Source organism: Podarcis melisellensis (genome assembly GCF_964234715.1).
Source record: "Podarcis melisellensis genome assembly, chromosome: 8".
Lineage (NCBI taxonomy): Eukaryota > Metazoa > Chordata > Lepidosauria > Squamata > Lacertidae > Podarcis > Podarcis melisellensis.
The window spans coordinates 76259555-76271726 of NC_138540.1; the positions used below are offsets into that span (position 1 = coordinate 76259555).

At 45.2% G+C, this 12172-nt stretch overlaps 1 protein-coding gene and 1 long non-coding RNA gene across 2 annotated transcripts in view; one reads left to right on the forward strand and one right to left on the reverse strand.

The window, feature by feature from the left end:
- The window catches only part of LOC309375399, a 30062-nt gene that overhangs the window by 1575 nt on the left and 16315 nt on the right, over nt 1-12172 (forward strand). The window lies entirely within an intron of this gene.
- On the reverse strand, nt 211-6145 carry LOC309375816 (phospholipase A2 inhibitor and Ly6/PLAUR domain-containing protein-like; the record flags this gene model as incomplete). The annotated part of the gene is made up of 5 exons (XM_081921740.1): nt 211-425; nt 1445-1594; nt 3007-3156; nt 3983-4084; nt 6010-6145. 5 exons carry the CDS (start codon nt 6143-6145, stop codon nt 211-213), a joined length of 753 nt encoding a protein of 250 aa, XP_081777866.1.

Here is a 12172-nt window from a genome sequence, read left to right on the forward strand (position 1 = left end):
GAGAAATTCATTCTAAAATGTGGATGGATTTTCAACAGTTTTTTTTTTTTATTAAAAAAATGCAGATTGCTCTAGTATTATGGAGAATTGAATTTAAGATTTTTTTAAAAATGAGAAACTTAAGAGCACTGATCTTGACAGATTTGTCCATTCCGGTGCCCAAAAGCTCACGGCATGGATCCTACAAGTTGGCTGGCATGGGAATGAAATTTAGGAGAGAAACTTCATTAGGAGAATGCTGGAGATACTGGGTAGCAGGAGGAGGAAGGAACTCTTCCCCAGGATATGGTTGGTGCTGGAGGATTCAGCAGACTTCCATATTGCGTTTCGCATTTTGTAGCAGGTTCCGTTAATGAACCCGAATAGGCTATGGAGTTCACCCACGTTGCTTGTTCCACAACCCTTCACGACAAAAGACTTGGAATCTGCAAGTAGACATGGTTAATAGTCATTGACAGTTTTATCCTCTGTTAATCTGTCCAATACTTTTTGAAAGTCATCCAAGGTGGTGGCCATCATCACTACGTCTTATAAGACCGAATCCCATCATTTAACTATGCACTAGGCGAAGAATATTTGTTTGTTTATAAATTTTAAATTTCAAAAAAATAAAATACAACTAGTCAAACATTTTCCAGTATGCATTCCTTTGGTAATCGACTTCATTTCCACCCTTCCTTGGTTTTCTCAAATTATATTTTGCTGCTGCATATTATGATTACTCTATACATTCTTTCCTCCACCTTATTCTCAAAAAAACTTTTACTGGTTAGCTTACTCCAAACCTGCTAGCATTTTAACATGTTTACAATAATTTATAAACATTTTCCAGTCCTCCTTGAAAGCTGTCTTGTCTTTGATTCTTTGGTACATCTCTTCAAATTATCACTAGAAGAAAAGCTTCTCGTCTTTTTGGGAGAGTCCTCTTAAATATTTTTTTTCATCTCATTACATATCATCACCTAAAATCCTTTAGCTGCTCTACAAGTCCATCACATATTCCTTTACATGTACCTAATTCTGACTCATACAAGACTTCCTTATTTGGCCAATCTGAACATTCCAACATTTAGCTCGATCAGATGATCTCAAGATTCTACTCACTTGAAAATGACTTATGTGAAGGAGCCCAAATTCGATCCCTCACCCAAGACATTATAGTGCACCAAAGGACAATACACACAAGTCATTAGCACCTTATCATGGATACAACCCCTTCATGCTCTGGCATAGCTCTTGTACATTTCAACAATGCTTGCATCAGAGAACACCCTGGAAGGTTGTTACCTGGGGTTCAGGGCAGCAGGTCTCTCGCTCTGCCACCTGAGGTGTCCATCTCATCTTGGCTCATGGTTGGTCCATCTCTGGATGCTCCAGAGGCAGCATTCTCCTCCCACCTGCTCCCTCTACCCCATGCAATCCCTCTTCCTCCCCTGCTAAGTACCTTCCTTAGGGCCGTAGGTCCCTGTTACACTGATGCAAGTATTTTCTGCATCTGTGCATGAGACATTTCCGCCTATGCAGGTTTCCTCTGTCGCAGCAAAACATCCAATTGGGCATATGAGCCCATTCTTTCTTGAAGAAGCTGGAGGAACTAGGAAGCAAATAAAAAAGAAGCAAGTGGTTTGCGGATTTCTAAATAGGAATCTAAGAAGAGGCCTGATGGTACTTTGACAGGCCTGATTCACACACGCACCAGTAGCAGCCAGTGTGTCGGGGTGAAGCAAGTCTCCTAATGCTGGCATTTCTGCTGTTTACCTGTATGGAGCTTTGCCAAGCACCCATGCAACTGCCCTGCCTGATCCATCACACCACAGTGGCTGTTGCTGGTGTGTGCTAGAAGTGAGATGGGAAACAGCAGTACATGGGTTACTTGCACATGATGGAGCAGGAAAAGGATGCAGGAGGTTGGAGTTGTGTGAATGCAACAGTGGAAGCTTTGGACTGGCTCACCAGTAGAACCACATCTTTCTGAACCCACCTTCATCTCTTCCAAGCACGGCCCAGGAACGCCAATGTTAGGAGATCAGCTTCGCGCGCCCCCATCCTGTCCCACACTCAGAATTTCTTTTTCTCATGCCAGGTGTGTGAAAACCTTGGCCCTCCAGATGTTGGTAAACTACCAACTCGCAACATCCTTGCCCGCTGGCCATGCTTGTTGGGGCTGAGGGAAGGTGCAGTTAAGCAACACCTGGAGTGTCACTGGTTCCCCACACCTGTCTAATAACACCTGCTTGTTATGGACAGCATTCCCAAACTGAGGGGGCAGTGGTGGTTGGCAACATGCAGGCACCAACTGAGCCCGTTCCCCCACAAGCACTTTATTTTGATGTTGTTTTCTTTTAACATTTTCTTTGTCAGAAAGAATGAGGTCCAAAGACAACTTCCGTCGCTGCCTTACATTAGGAAGAGAACAGGTAGAGGGACTAAAACTTCATACACTCCATGCTATTCCTACCAATTTCAAATACGAATTGTGTATGGACTCAGCTAGATTAGTAAAGAAAGAACATTTTACATTTGTTACAATGCTGTGACACCAGATGGCACCATAGAGCAGAAAACTTTTCTACACAATTTTACATAGTTTTTTTCTTTTGTTATAACAATTTCTAATTTCTTTTTGCAACGTGTTCTTGAAACAATAACACTGCATTTGTGGCGGATTTATCCTGCTTTCATTTGTTCAGTGATGCTTCTCTGGTTCTGCTGCATAGTTATCACTGGCTGGAGGGGCTGGCTATAGAACAACAAAAGTGGGGGAAACATAAACCAATATATTTGTAGAATGAAAAGTTAAGGGGGTTCCACAGGAAATAATTGGATGTGCACTGATTGGAAATGAAGCCATGTGACTAGCCCCAAACCTTTGCACACGCAAACATGATTGAAACTGCCCCAATAGCACCATGAGCAGAAATCAACCTGGGTGCACCAAGAAAATGACATCTGGAGGGACCCAGATTTGCAATTCTGTTGTCAGAGAGGGGGCAGATTATGACTTACCTCCCCATTTTAAGTTTGCATTGCAGCCATCTGTGGTACAGCAAGCCGAGGTGTGGCGCAAATGTTTCCCATCTGCTATGGTGATGGTAAAAGCATGGGCACAAGAAACAATTCTGCCACATGTATAGAATGTTGCATTAAACTTTGGGTCTGTTTACCGGAAGATAAAAAAAGACAAACAGCAGGTCAAGAGACCCATCCCCCAGAACTCTTCATTCTCTGCCTAACTCTATTGTCTCTGCTCTGCCTTGCCCTTCCACCTTGGTTCCAAGTTCTCCCAAGGGAATATGGCCTCCCAGAGTATAAGAGCCTGTAGATCAGACCAGAACACAGTATAATCATAGAAACATAGGAGCATCTGCTTTTGGTGACCAAGGTCCCAGATTCTATCCCACCATCTCAAGGTAGAGCTGGGGAAAAGGCTTCTTGTTTGCAACTTTGCTAGGTGTGTTGTAGTGTCTTTTTAAGTATAGGGATTTGTGCCACTGGCATACACAGCCCTGTGCCATCATTACCATCCAGCAGCCTGAACCAAAAACCACCTTAGACATAGATAGGTAGCCGTGTTGGTCTGCCATAGTCAAAACAAAACAAAATCCTTCCAGTAGCACCTTAAAGACCAACTAAGTCAGTTTTTGGTATGAGCTTTCGTGTGCATGCACACTTCTTCAGATACACTGAAACAGAAGTTTCCAGACCCTTCTATATAGGGGGGTTCGCCCACGAAGTTGTGTGGGCAGGTAGGTGGTGTAACACAGCCCCACTTGGTCCCGATGAGGGGTGTGTGTGTGCTATGGAGGCATTGGCTGCTTGCCTGCCCCGTGTGCCAGCAACCCTTGGCACACCACTGGGCAAGCCATCGACCCTGTCAATTGTCATGCTGATTTTTGATCATTCTCAAAGCCTCCAGGAGGAACCACATGATGCCAGATACTTGTCAGGCTTCCATGACCCTCTCCTTCCAACGCTTCCTTACCTGTCAGTGTGTACTCATCCTTGATGGTCACACAGGCTTCTGAACCACTTGTACAATCTGTCGGAGCTTGGGTAGCATCATAGCCTTGTATACATTTCAAGGCTGCTGGAAGACGAGAGAAGGACATCATACAACTATGGGACTGAAGCACCCTCAGGCATTGAACAAAATGGGGAAAAGCCATAGAAACAGGATGTCCCATTCAGTGCGTAATGCTGGCTGTGGGCAGCATATGCCCAAGAGTACACAGCACAATGTGAAATGTGTCCTCCTGGTTCTGACCTTGGCTGCGTACACACCATGCATTTAAAGTCTACTTAAAGCACTTAGCTTCCACCCAAAATCCTGAGAACTGTAGCTCACCCCTCATAGTACAACTGTACTCAGCACCCTTGACAAACTACGGCTCCTGTTATTCTTTGGTGGAAGCAAGGTGCTGTACATGTGTGCTGTTGTTATAATTAACAAATTTTAATAGAAGTGTTTCTAAAAAGTAAGGTGCTTTTCAAGCCAAAATGCCATCTTGCCCAGTTTTAGTTATCTACTACATGCCTTCAGAAACATGGGTGACCAAAATAATTATTCATGGGTAGGTAAGGGGGACACACACGGAAAGTGGGGAGCACAACATTTCTGAGAGAGAGAGAGAGAGAGAGAGAGAGAGAGAGAGAGAGAGAGAGAGAGAGAGAGAGAGAGAGAGAGAGACTGTACTTCTTCCCTAATATTCTTGGTTGTTGAAATACTACCCTAACTTTGCCATATGTCCAGAATTTCACAGACATAGCCAGAATACTGCATTTGGAAGCAGTGTCTGGGTGGAAATCGCTAAAATGTCCAGGAAAATCTGGACATATGACACCAATGTCAGAAGTCTCGATTTTATGAATTTACAATAAAAGCTTAACAACTTTTTTGTCCAGATTTTCACTTTTTGAAATATGGCAACCCTACACTAGACACATACCCTTTTCCTTTTCAAGCAAAGCTGGGAATACGGGGCTCACTGTCCAGTGGACGCCCTGGTCCAGGAAGGTCATACACAGGGCAGGAAGACATCACCCTTCTCCTAGATCTTTGCCTTGCGCACTTGGCCTTCAGATGTATGGTGCCTCTGAAACTAGGAGGTTACATTTAGCATCTAAATTTTAGCTCACATGGCTCAAAGCCACTGAGGAGCCTCTCCTCCAGGGATCGATCTAATTCTACTTTCATTCCTTCTAAGGCAGTTTTACCACCAAGCCTTGTAGCAGTGAATTTCAGAAGGTGCTTATGGGTTGTTGTGCAAGAGGAAGCACTTCTTTCATCAGGCCTGAACAAATTGCTAATTGTGTTAATTGGGTGCTGGACTGATGGCTTTTCAACTCCAACCCCACCAATGCACCAGCATGGAACTGGCTCTGCCATTAAGCAAACTGAGATGGCTGCTTCAGGCAGCAGAAGTTCCAAAGGCGGCAGCTTCACAGGTGCCTCACCTGCCCAGCCTCCTCCACCACGAATGATCTTGCAAGTATGCAATAACTTTAGCCATTTCAGCAATATCTTACCTGAATTAGGCGTCAGTGCTAGCAATGCTTCTCCACCCACAGCCAAGGCAGCTGAGCAGGGGAGAAGCGGAGACAGTGGCATTTTCCATTACCCTTTCTACCTACTAAGAGTAGACCTTTGGAAGTTAGCGGACATGACTTAGGCTCATCCATTTGCAATATATACTCTTGGGTAGCACTTAGCTGAATACTGTATATTTCAGCCAACACCTTTAGAACTTACAGCAGATTACTACCAGTCTATGATTCTATGATTCCCCATCATCAAAGGCACCCACTCAAAAGCTAGCATGGAAATCTAAATGGAGAAAAAACAGTTTACAGCCAGAGAGTGACCACCGGAGAGATGCCCCGGTGTCTTGGGAAAGTGGTGGCCTTCCCGAGTGTTTTTCCAACAGAAGTGTCATTCCAAAGTACTGGTCTTTCATTCTGTCCCTAACAGCATAGTAGGAAAATGGATGTGATCAATGATAAATAACTTACGTGGCTCCACAGAGGCAACTAAGAGTGGTGAAAGAAGGCAGAGCACAAGGAGAGGCACCATGGTGTTGTAAGGTAGGGCCAGGAACAATGCTGAGCTTGAGTGCTTTTTGCGCCCAGATTTATGTGCAGAGGGCATTTTATAGATGGGGCTCCTATGTCAACATTGAATGACTTACTCCAATGAACTGCAGTAAAAGGATTGCTGTGCTGTGTAAATACCTGTAAGGCAAATGGGTATTGTGCAATATCTACCTGGGGTTCAAGGACTTTCTGGAACAATCATTGGATACAGACAACAAATCTGATGGCAAACGTGATGCATTTCTACCGGTTTGTCACACACCTTGCATATTATGACTCATTCCATTTATTCTCCCACTCCTCTGTGGAAACACTGACTTTAAACAGTTGACTTATCCTTGAAACACTGCTCTGTTCCTGTATTGTTTGCTGTTTATTGCTGCATTCCAAAGCGATTTGAATATATTTTCCCTACGTTGGAGCACTTACCACTACAATATTGCTATTGAAAGGAATCCTGCCTTCGCCGCGGTGTTCCCTGACAGCAATTTATTATGCTTATTATTTCTTGTTTAAAAACCTTTGCATAACTATGCATAAATTATGTGTGCATGCCTATGATTTGTATATTTTATAGTATGATCGAACTAATGATAATACATTGTTATGTTGGAGCTGTATCTCTTGGCAGCAAATGGCAGAGACCATGAAGTGTAAAAATACTCAAACAGAGTTTTATTTACAAGCTTACAAGCACAAACACAAAGTGTGTGAGTGTCCTCTTTGCAGGCAAAACCAAATTGCAATCCATCTCCTTTTATACTCATAACCAGCTGTACCCTATCAGATCAGAAAACCACACCGTGAACTAAAGAAACAATTCTTAAAGTTACAAGCATCTTTTTCTGTTTCTTTGCAAAATGACTCCTAACATATTAGCCACGTGTTGCGTTTGGATTTGAGCAAATACCTCTATGGAGCCAGGCAAGGCAAGACCACACTTTTATTCTAACAAGCCTGCAAGGCAGATTAGACTGAGAGATAGTGTGTGGCCCAATGTACATCACCCGGGGAGTTTCATGGTGGAGTGGCGATCTGAACCCAGGCCTTCCTAGTCCCACCATATTGTTAGTTCTTGCTTGCTATGCAAAAATCAAAGTATCCGCATTTGAAACATTGACTTGTTCCAAACATTTGCTAATTTGTATATCTTCTTTGCTATGGGCAGGCTAGGAAAACTCAGCAGTAGCCAATGTGTTGCTCTCCAGATCTGGTTGGACTCCTATTCCACTCAGCTCCAGCCAGAGTGGCCACTGGTCAGAGATGGTGGGAGTTATAGTCCCACATCAGGAGAGCCACAGATTAGCCAGCAATTGTCATGAAAATGGGTGCTAAAATTCCACTCGGTTCTGCTAGATTTCCAGAAGCGAAATTGTGTGAAAGATTGCATAAAACATGAAAGTTATCAGGTAACCAAACATCAGAAAAATGGAATACAGAGCTGTCTGAATGCGGCCTTACCCTGTTGTGCGGACACATCATAGTAGACACACTTGCGCTCCCAGCCGTGGCAGTTTAATGTCCCTGTGGGGCGGCACCTTGGATCCTGCGAGAAGCATCCAGGACACTGCAAGCCATTTGGCCTGGCCCCTAGCCATGGCACTGAGGGCAAGCACAGAAACAGGGAAGAAACACCTCATCTCAGATCCATTTTCAGATTTTAGATAAAGATAGTTACCCATCCTCCAGTCATTCCCCTTTGGGCTTCTGTCACAATTCTCAAACATTTCACCAAAGGAGCAACCACCCAACCTTGCTTTGAATTTGCTTTAGGCAAAAATGCTCTGTACCTTTTGTGTTGTGCATTAAGAACATAAGAACCCTATGGGACTAGACCAATAACCCACCTAGTCCAGCATCCTGTTCTCACAAGGATCACACCAACACCTGTGGGAAACCTACAAGCAGAAACTAAGCACAAGAGAATTCTCCCCCTACTCTGGTTCCCAGTGTTGTTTGCCACCCAAGAGTGTTGGCTTGCCCCCGCAAGCGTGGGTGCCTAGGGCTGTGGGTGCCATGCAACACCAAAATTTGTGGGTGCCCAGACCCTTCATGGGGAATTTTTTAGGGGGTTGGGCAACCAGGTCCCCAGGGAGTGGACACCTATGATGCCACCCCAATCTCCTAGCGGTTAAAGATTCCTGTGGTTCCTGGCGTTTATCCAGGGTTCATGTTTCCTTTGGAATAATGGGCCGCAGAGACGGTGGGGTTTTTTTGCACATATATACAACCTGAGCCTACGATGGAGGGATTCATAGCACTAACATGCCAAGAGAGTCTTGCTTCTCCCATTGCCACAGCCTTAGATTGAAGCAGAAACCAGGCATGGCTCTGTATCTCTGGCTTCCCAGCCTGCAACTTTGCTTCCAGCTTCTAGCTCTCACACAACTCTCTCTGCTCTTTGTCTTTCTAACTACCAGCAAGTCAAGGGAGGGGGACCCAACCATTTGTCGCCTGGCACAAAGCCACTTCATTTCTTACTTTAGGAGCCCATACTTAGAAGGCCATGACCTCAAGCCGGAAGCTCGTCAGGTTGTTCCAGGAATTGAATCTTTGCTGGATCCAGGAATTAGAAGGGGGCTCAGGAATCCAACCTGCCAATGTTCAGCTTCAATATGTCATAGCTGTGAGCATATTCACACACACCGAGAGAAGGGAAGTGGGATCACTCCTGCTAGCTGTACGCTTCCGAAACACGGACCACTGATAAATGCCACCTCCAACTCCTTGAAAGATTCCATCAACAGTGTCTCCAAAAGATTTAACGGATAACTTGGGAAGAAAGGCAAATTAATGCCACTGTATAGGAAGAAGCAAAAATCACCAGTGTCAAAGCGATGATTCTTCAGCATCAACTGGACTGGTTGTATTGTTCGGATGCCTGATTATCATCTTCCAAAGCAACTACTCTATTCCCGACTTAAGAATGGTCACTGTAAAAAAAAGGAATTATAGGGACAGAACTACCCAAACTGTACAGAAACTTATTCATGTATGCTACTACAGCAGCAAGAATGTTGCTTGCCCCAAATGGAAAGAATAAGAATTCCCGGCAAAAGAAGAATGGATACAAAAACTTACGGAATATGCAAAAATGGCGAAACTTACCAGAAAAATAAGAAAACAGGATAACAAACTTTTTATAAAAGAATGGAAACGGTTTATTGAATATTTACAAACAATTTGTAAACAGATCAGGACACTGGCAGGATTAATGTAATAACTTGCAGTTTCATAAAAGTGTATAGTTAAAGTAGATGAATAAATGAACAAATTAAGGTAGGCAGCTGTGCTGGTCTGACGCAGTCAAAATATATTAAAAATAAACAAATTGTCCAGTAGGCATTCATCTGAAGAAGTGTGCATGCGCATAAAAGCTTATACCAAGAACTAACTTAGTTGGTCTCTAAGGTGCTACTGGACAATTTTTTATTTTTTTGTATATTTGAACAAATTAAGTTAATTTGGATATGCAGAAAATATTAAAAATAAATTTAGGGAATCACAGAAAGTGGGAGTAAGAAAGCCAAGTTTTAAAATGTTAAAATGACTGTAAAATTGTTGAAATATATAAACCTGAAAATTATACCATATTTTTCGCCCCATAAGGCGCACTGGCCGATAAGGCGCACCTAGTTTTTTTTGGGGGGGGAAATAAAGAAAAAAAATTATTTCCCCCCCAAGGCGCAAGGCTGGGGCGGGGGAAGCCCGTGCTTCCCCCGACCCCAGCCCCCAGAACAGGCTGCTCTCCGCAAGCCGTGGGAGCCCTCCCAGGGCTTGCACAGAGCTACCCGAAGCCCCGGCACGACTGCTGAGCACGCCGGGGCTTCGGGATAAGAAGCAGCGCTGCACAAGCCGGGGGAGCCCTCCCGCGGCTTGCACAGCGCTGCCTCTTATCCCGAAGCCCCGGCGCGCTGAGCAGTTGCTTTGGGTAGCTTTGGGATAAGAAGCAGTGCTGCGGAAGCCGGGGGAGCCCTCCCGTGGCTTGCGCAGAGCTACCAGAAGCCCCGGCGCGACTGCTCAGTGCGCCGGGGCTTTGGGATGCAGGCAGCTCTGCGCAAGCCGGGGGAGCCCGGGGGAAGTCCCGCGGGCTCCCACGGCTTGCGGATAGCTTCCTGAAGCCTGCACACCGACCCCTCTCGCTCTCCAGGCTTCAGCGAAAGCCTGCATTCGCCCCATAGGAAACACACACATTTCCCCTTCATTTTTGGAGGGGAAAAGGTGCGTCCTATAGGGCGAAAAATACGGTAATTTAAAAAATGGGAAGAATGGCTAGCATAATGCCGGTAGACAACAAAAGAAGTTTAAATATGCTCTCAAGGCAAATCATTAACCCTGCCTGCAGCATCAACATGTTCAGCCAATGATCAGAACAGGCTCTATGTACATAAAAAGGTAAAGGTAAAGGTACTCCTGCCCGTACGGGCCAGTCGTGTCCGACTCTAGGGTTGTGCGCTCATCTCGCTTAAGAGGCCGGGAGCCAGCGCTGTCCGAAGACACTTCTGGGTCACCTGGCCAGCGTGACGAAGCTGCATCTGGCGAGCCAGCACCAGCGCAGCACACGGAAACGCCGTTTACCTTCTCGCTATATAGCAGAACCTATTTATCTACTTGCACTTAAGGGTGCTTTCGAACTGCTAGGTGGGCAGGAGCTGGGACCGAACGACGGGAGCTCACCCTGCCGCGGGGATTCGAACTGCCGACCTTACGATCAGCAAGTCCTAGGCACTGAGGTTTTAGCCACAGCACCACCCGCACTCCTATTTCTATGTACATATGACTGCATATTAGAAAGGTCTGCTTCTGATCACTCATGAGAACTAGAGAAACCTCTATTTGTATGCACCCAGCTTAACACCCAAAAGTCCGGGGAGGAGATAGAGTTGCAATCCTGTTCCCACTGTACACAATCAGCCCCACCCGCCTCCCAGGTTTTGAAGGTGAGAACAGGACGGCTGTTAGGGTTGCCATATGTCCAGAATTTCCCTGACACAGCTGGCAGGCTGCTGTCAGAAACTGTCCAGGCAGAAATCGGCTAAACATCCAGGGAAATCTGGCCAGGGAAAACACCTATTATCTGACATGATTATGAGATCAGCAGTTTGCTCTTCCAGCTTCTACTTATCAGTCCACAGCAGAGCTGGCCATCCAAGTCTTGCTGAAATCCAATCGCTATCAGCCACAGCCAGCTTGAAACAGTAAGGAATTGTGGGAGGTGTAGTCCAGCAAAATAAAGAGGGGGCAGCATAGGGTCTCCATCCCTGTCTATAGTTACAGAGCTGATGTTTCTCTCTCTCCACTTGAATTTATTGCAGGGTTGGGAAACTTGATCAGGAGAATGGGCCAACTTTGATGGCAGGGTGTGTGTGCTGCCCAAGAAAAAATCAGCTGATGTCCCCATGAGGTCAGGTGATCCATTTTTGCCCACATGGTATGAATTCAAGCATGGAAGGCAAAGGCGCAGCATTTTGCAAAAGCTGGTTGGTGCTTTGCAGGTTTTTTAGTTTATGGATTGCTCAGTTATCACCTTGCAGGCCTCAAAATCTTGGCAGGTTTTAAAAGTGAGAAAGTTGGAGTCCTGCTTATTTTCTCTCCCCCAGCTGCTCTGTCTCTTTAGATTCAAAACTTGGAGCCCTTAGCTCCTCCCATAAATACTCTCTCACACAGTGCTTCTATCTTGTCCGGGTTCAACCTCAATCCCTTGACCACCATCCATCCTCCAGCCACCTCCATGCACTCAGCCAGGACATTCACTGCTCTTGCTGGTGCCTACTATGAAGAAACCCGACACTTCTGAATCTGCTACTGTTCACCAGCTGGGCTCCACTCTCTGGTTTATGTCCTTGAGCTGTGCTCATGCCTCTTGCTTGACAAAATGGAGATACGGCTAGGAGCCTAGGCATGGCTGGAATGGTAGTGGGACTTGCTTCTGATTTGGGGTTTTAGTTTCTTCATTTGTTTTAATTGAGGTTCATCTCTTTTATATATAGAATAATCTTGGACACACATAAGGAGTGTTGCTTTGCCCCAGACTGGCCAAATCACTTTTTGAATCAATACGAAGAAAGGCACATTAGGAAGT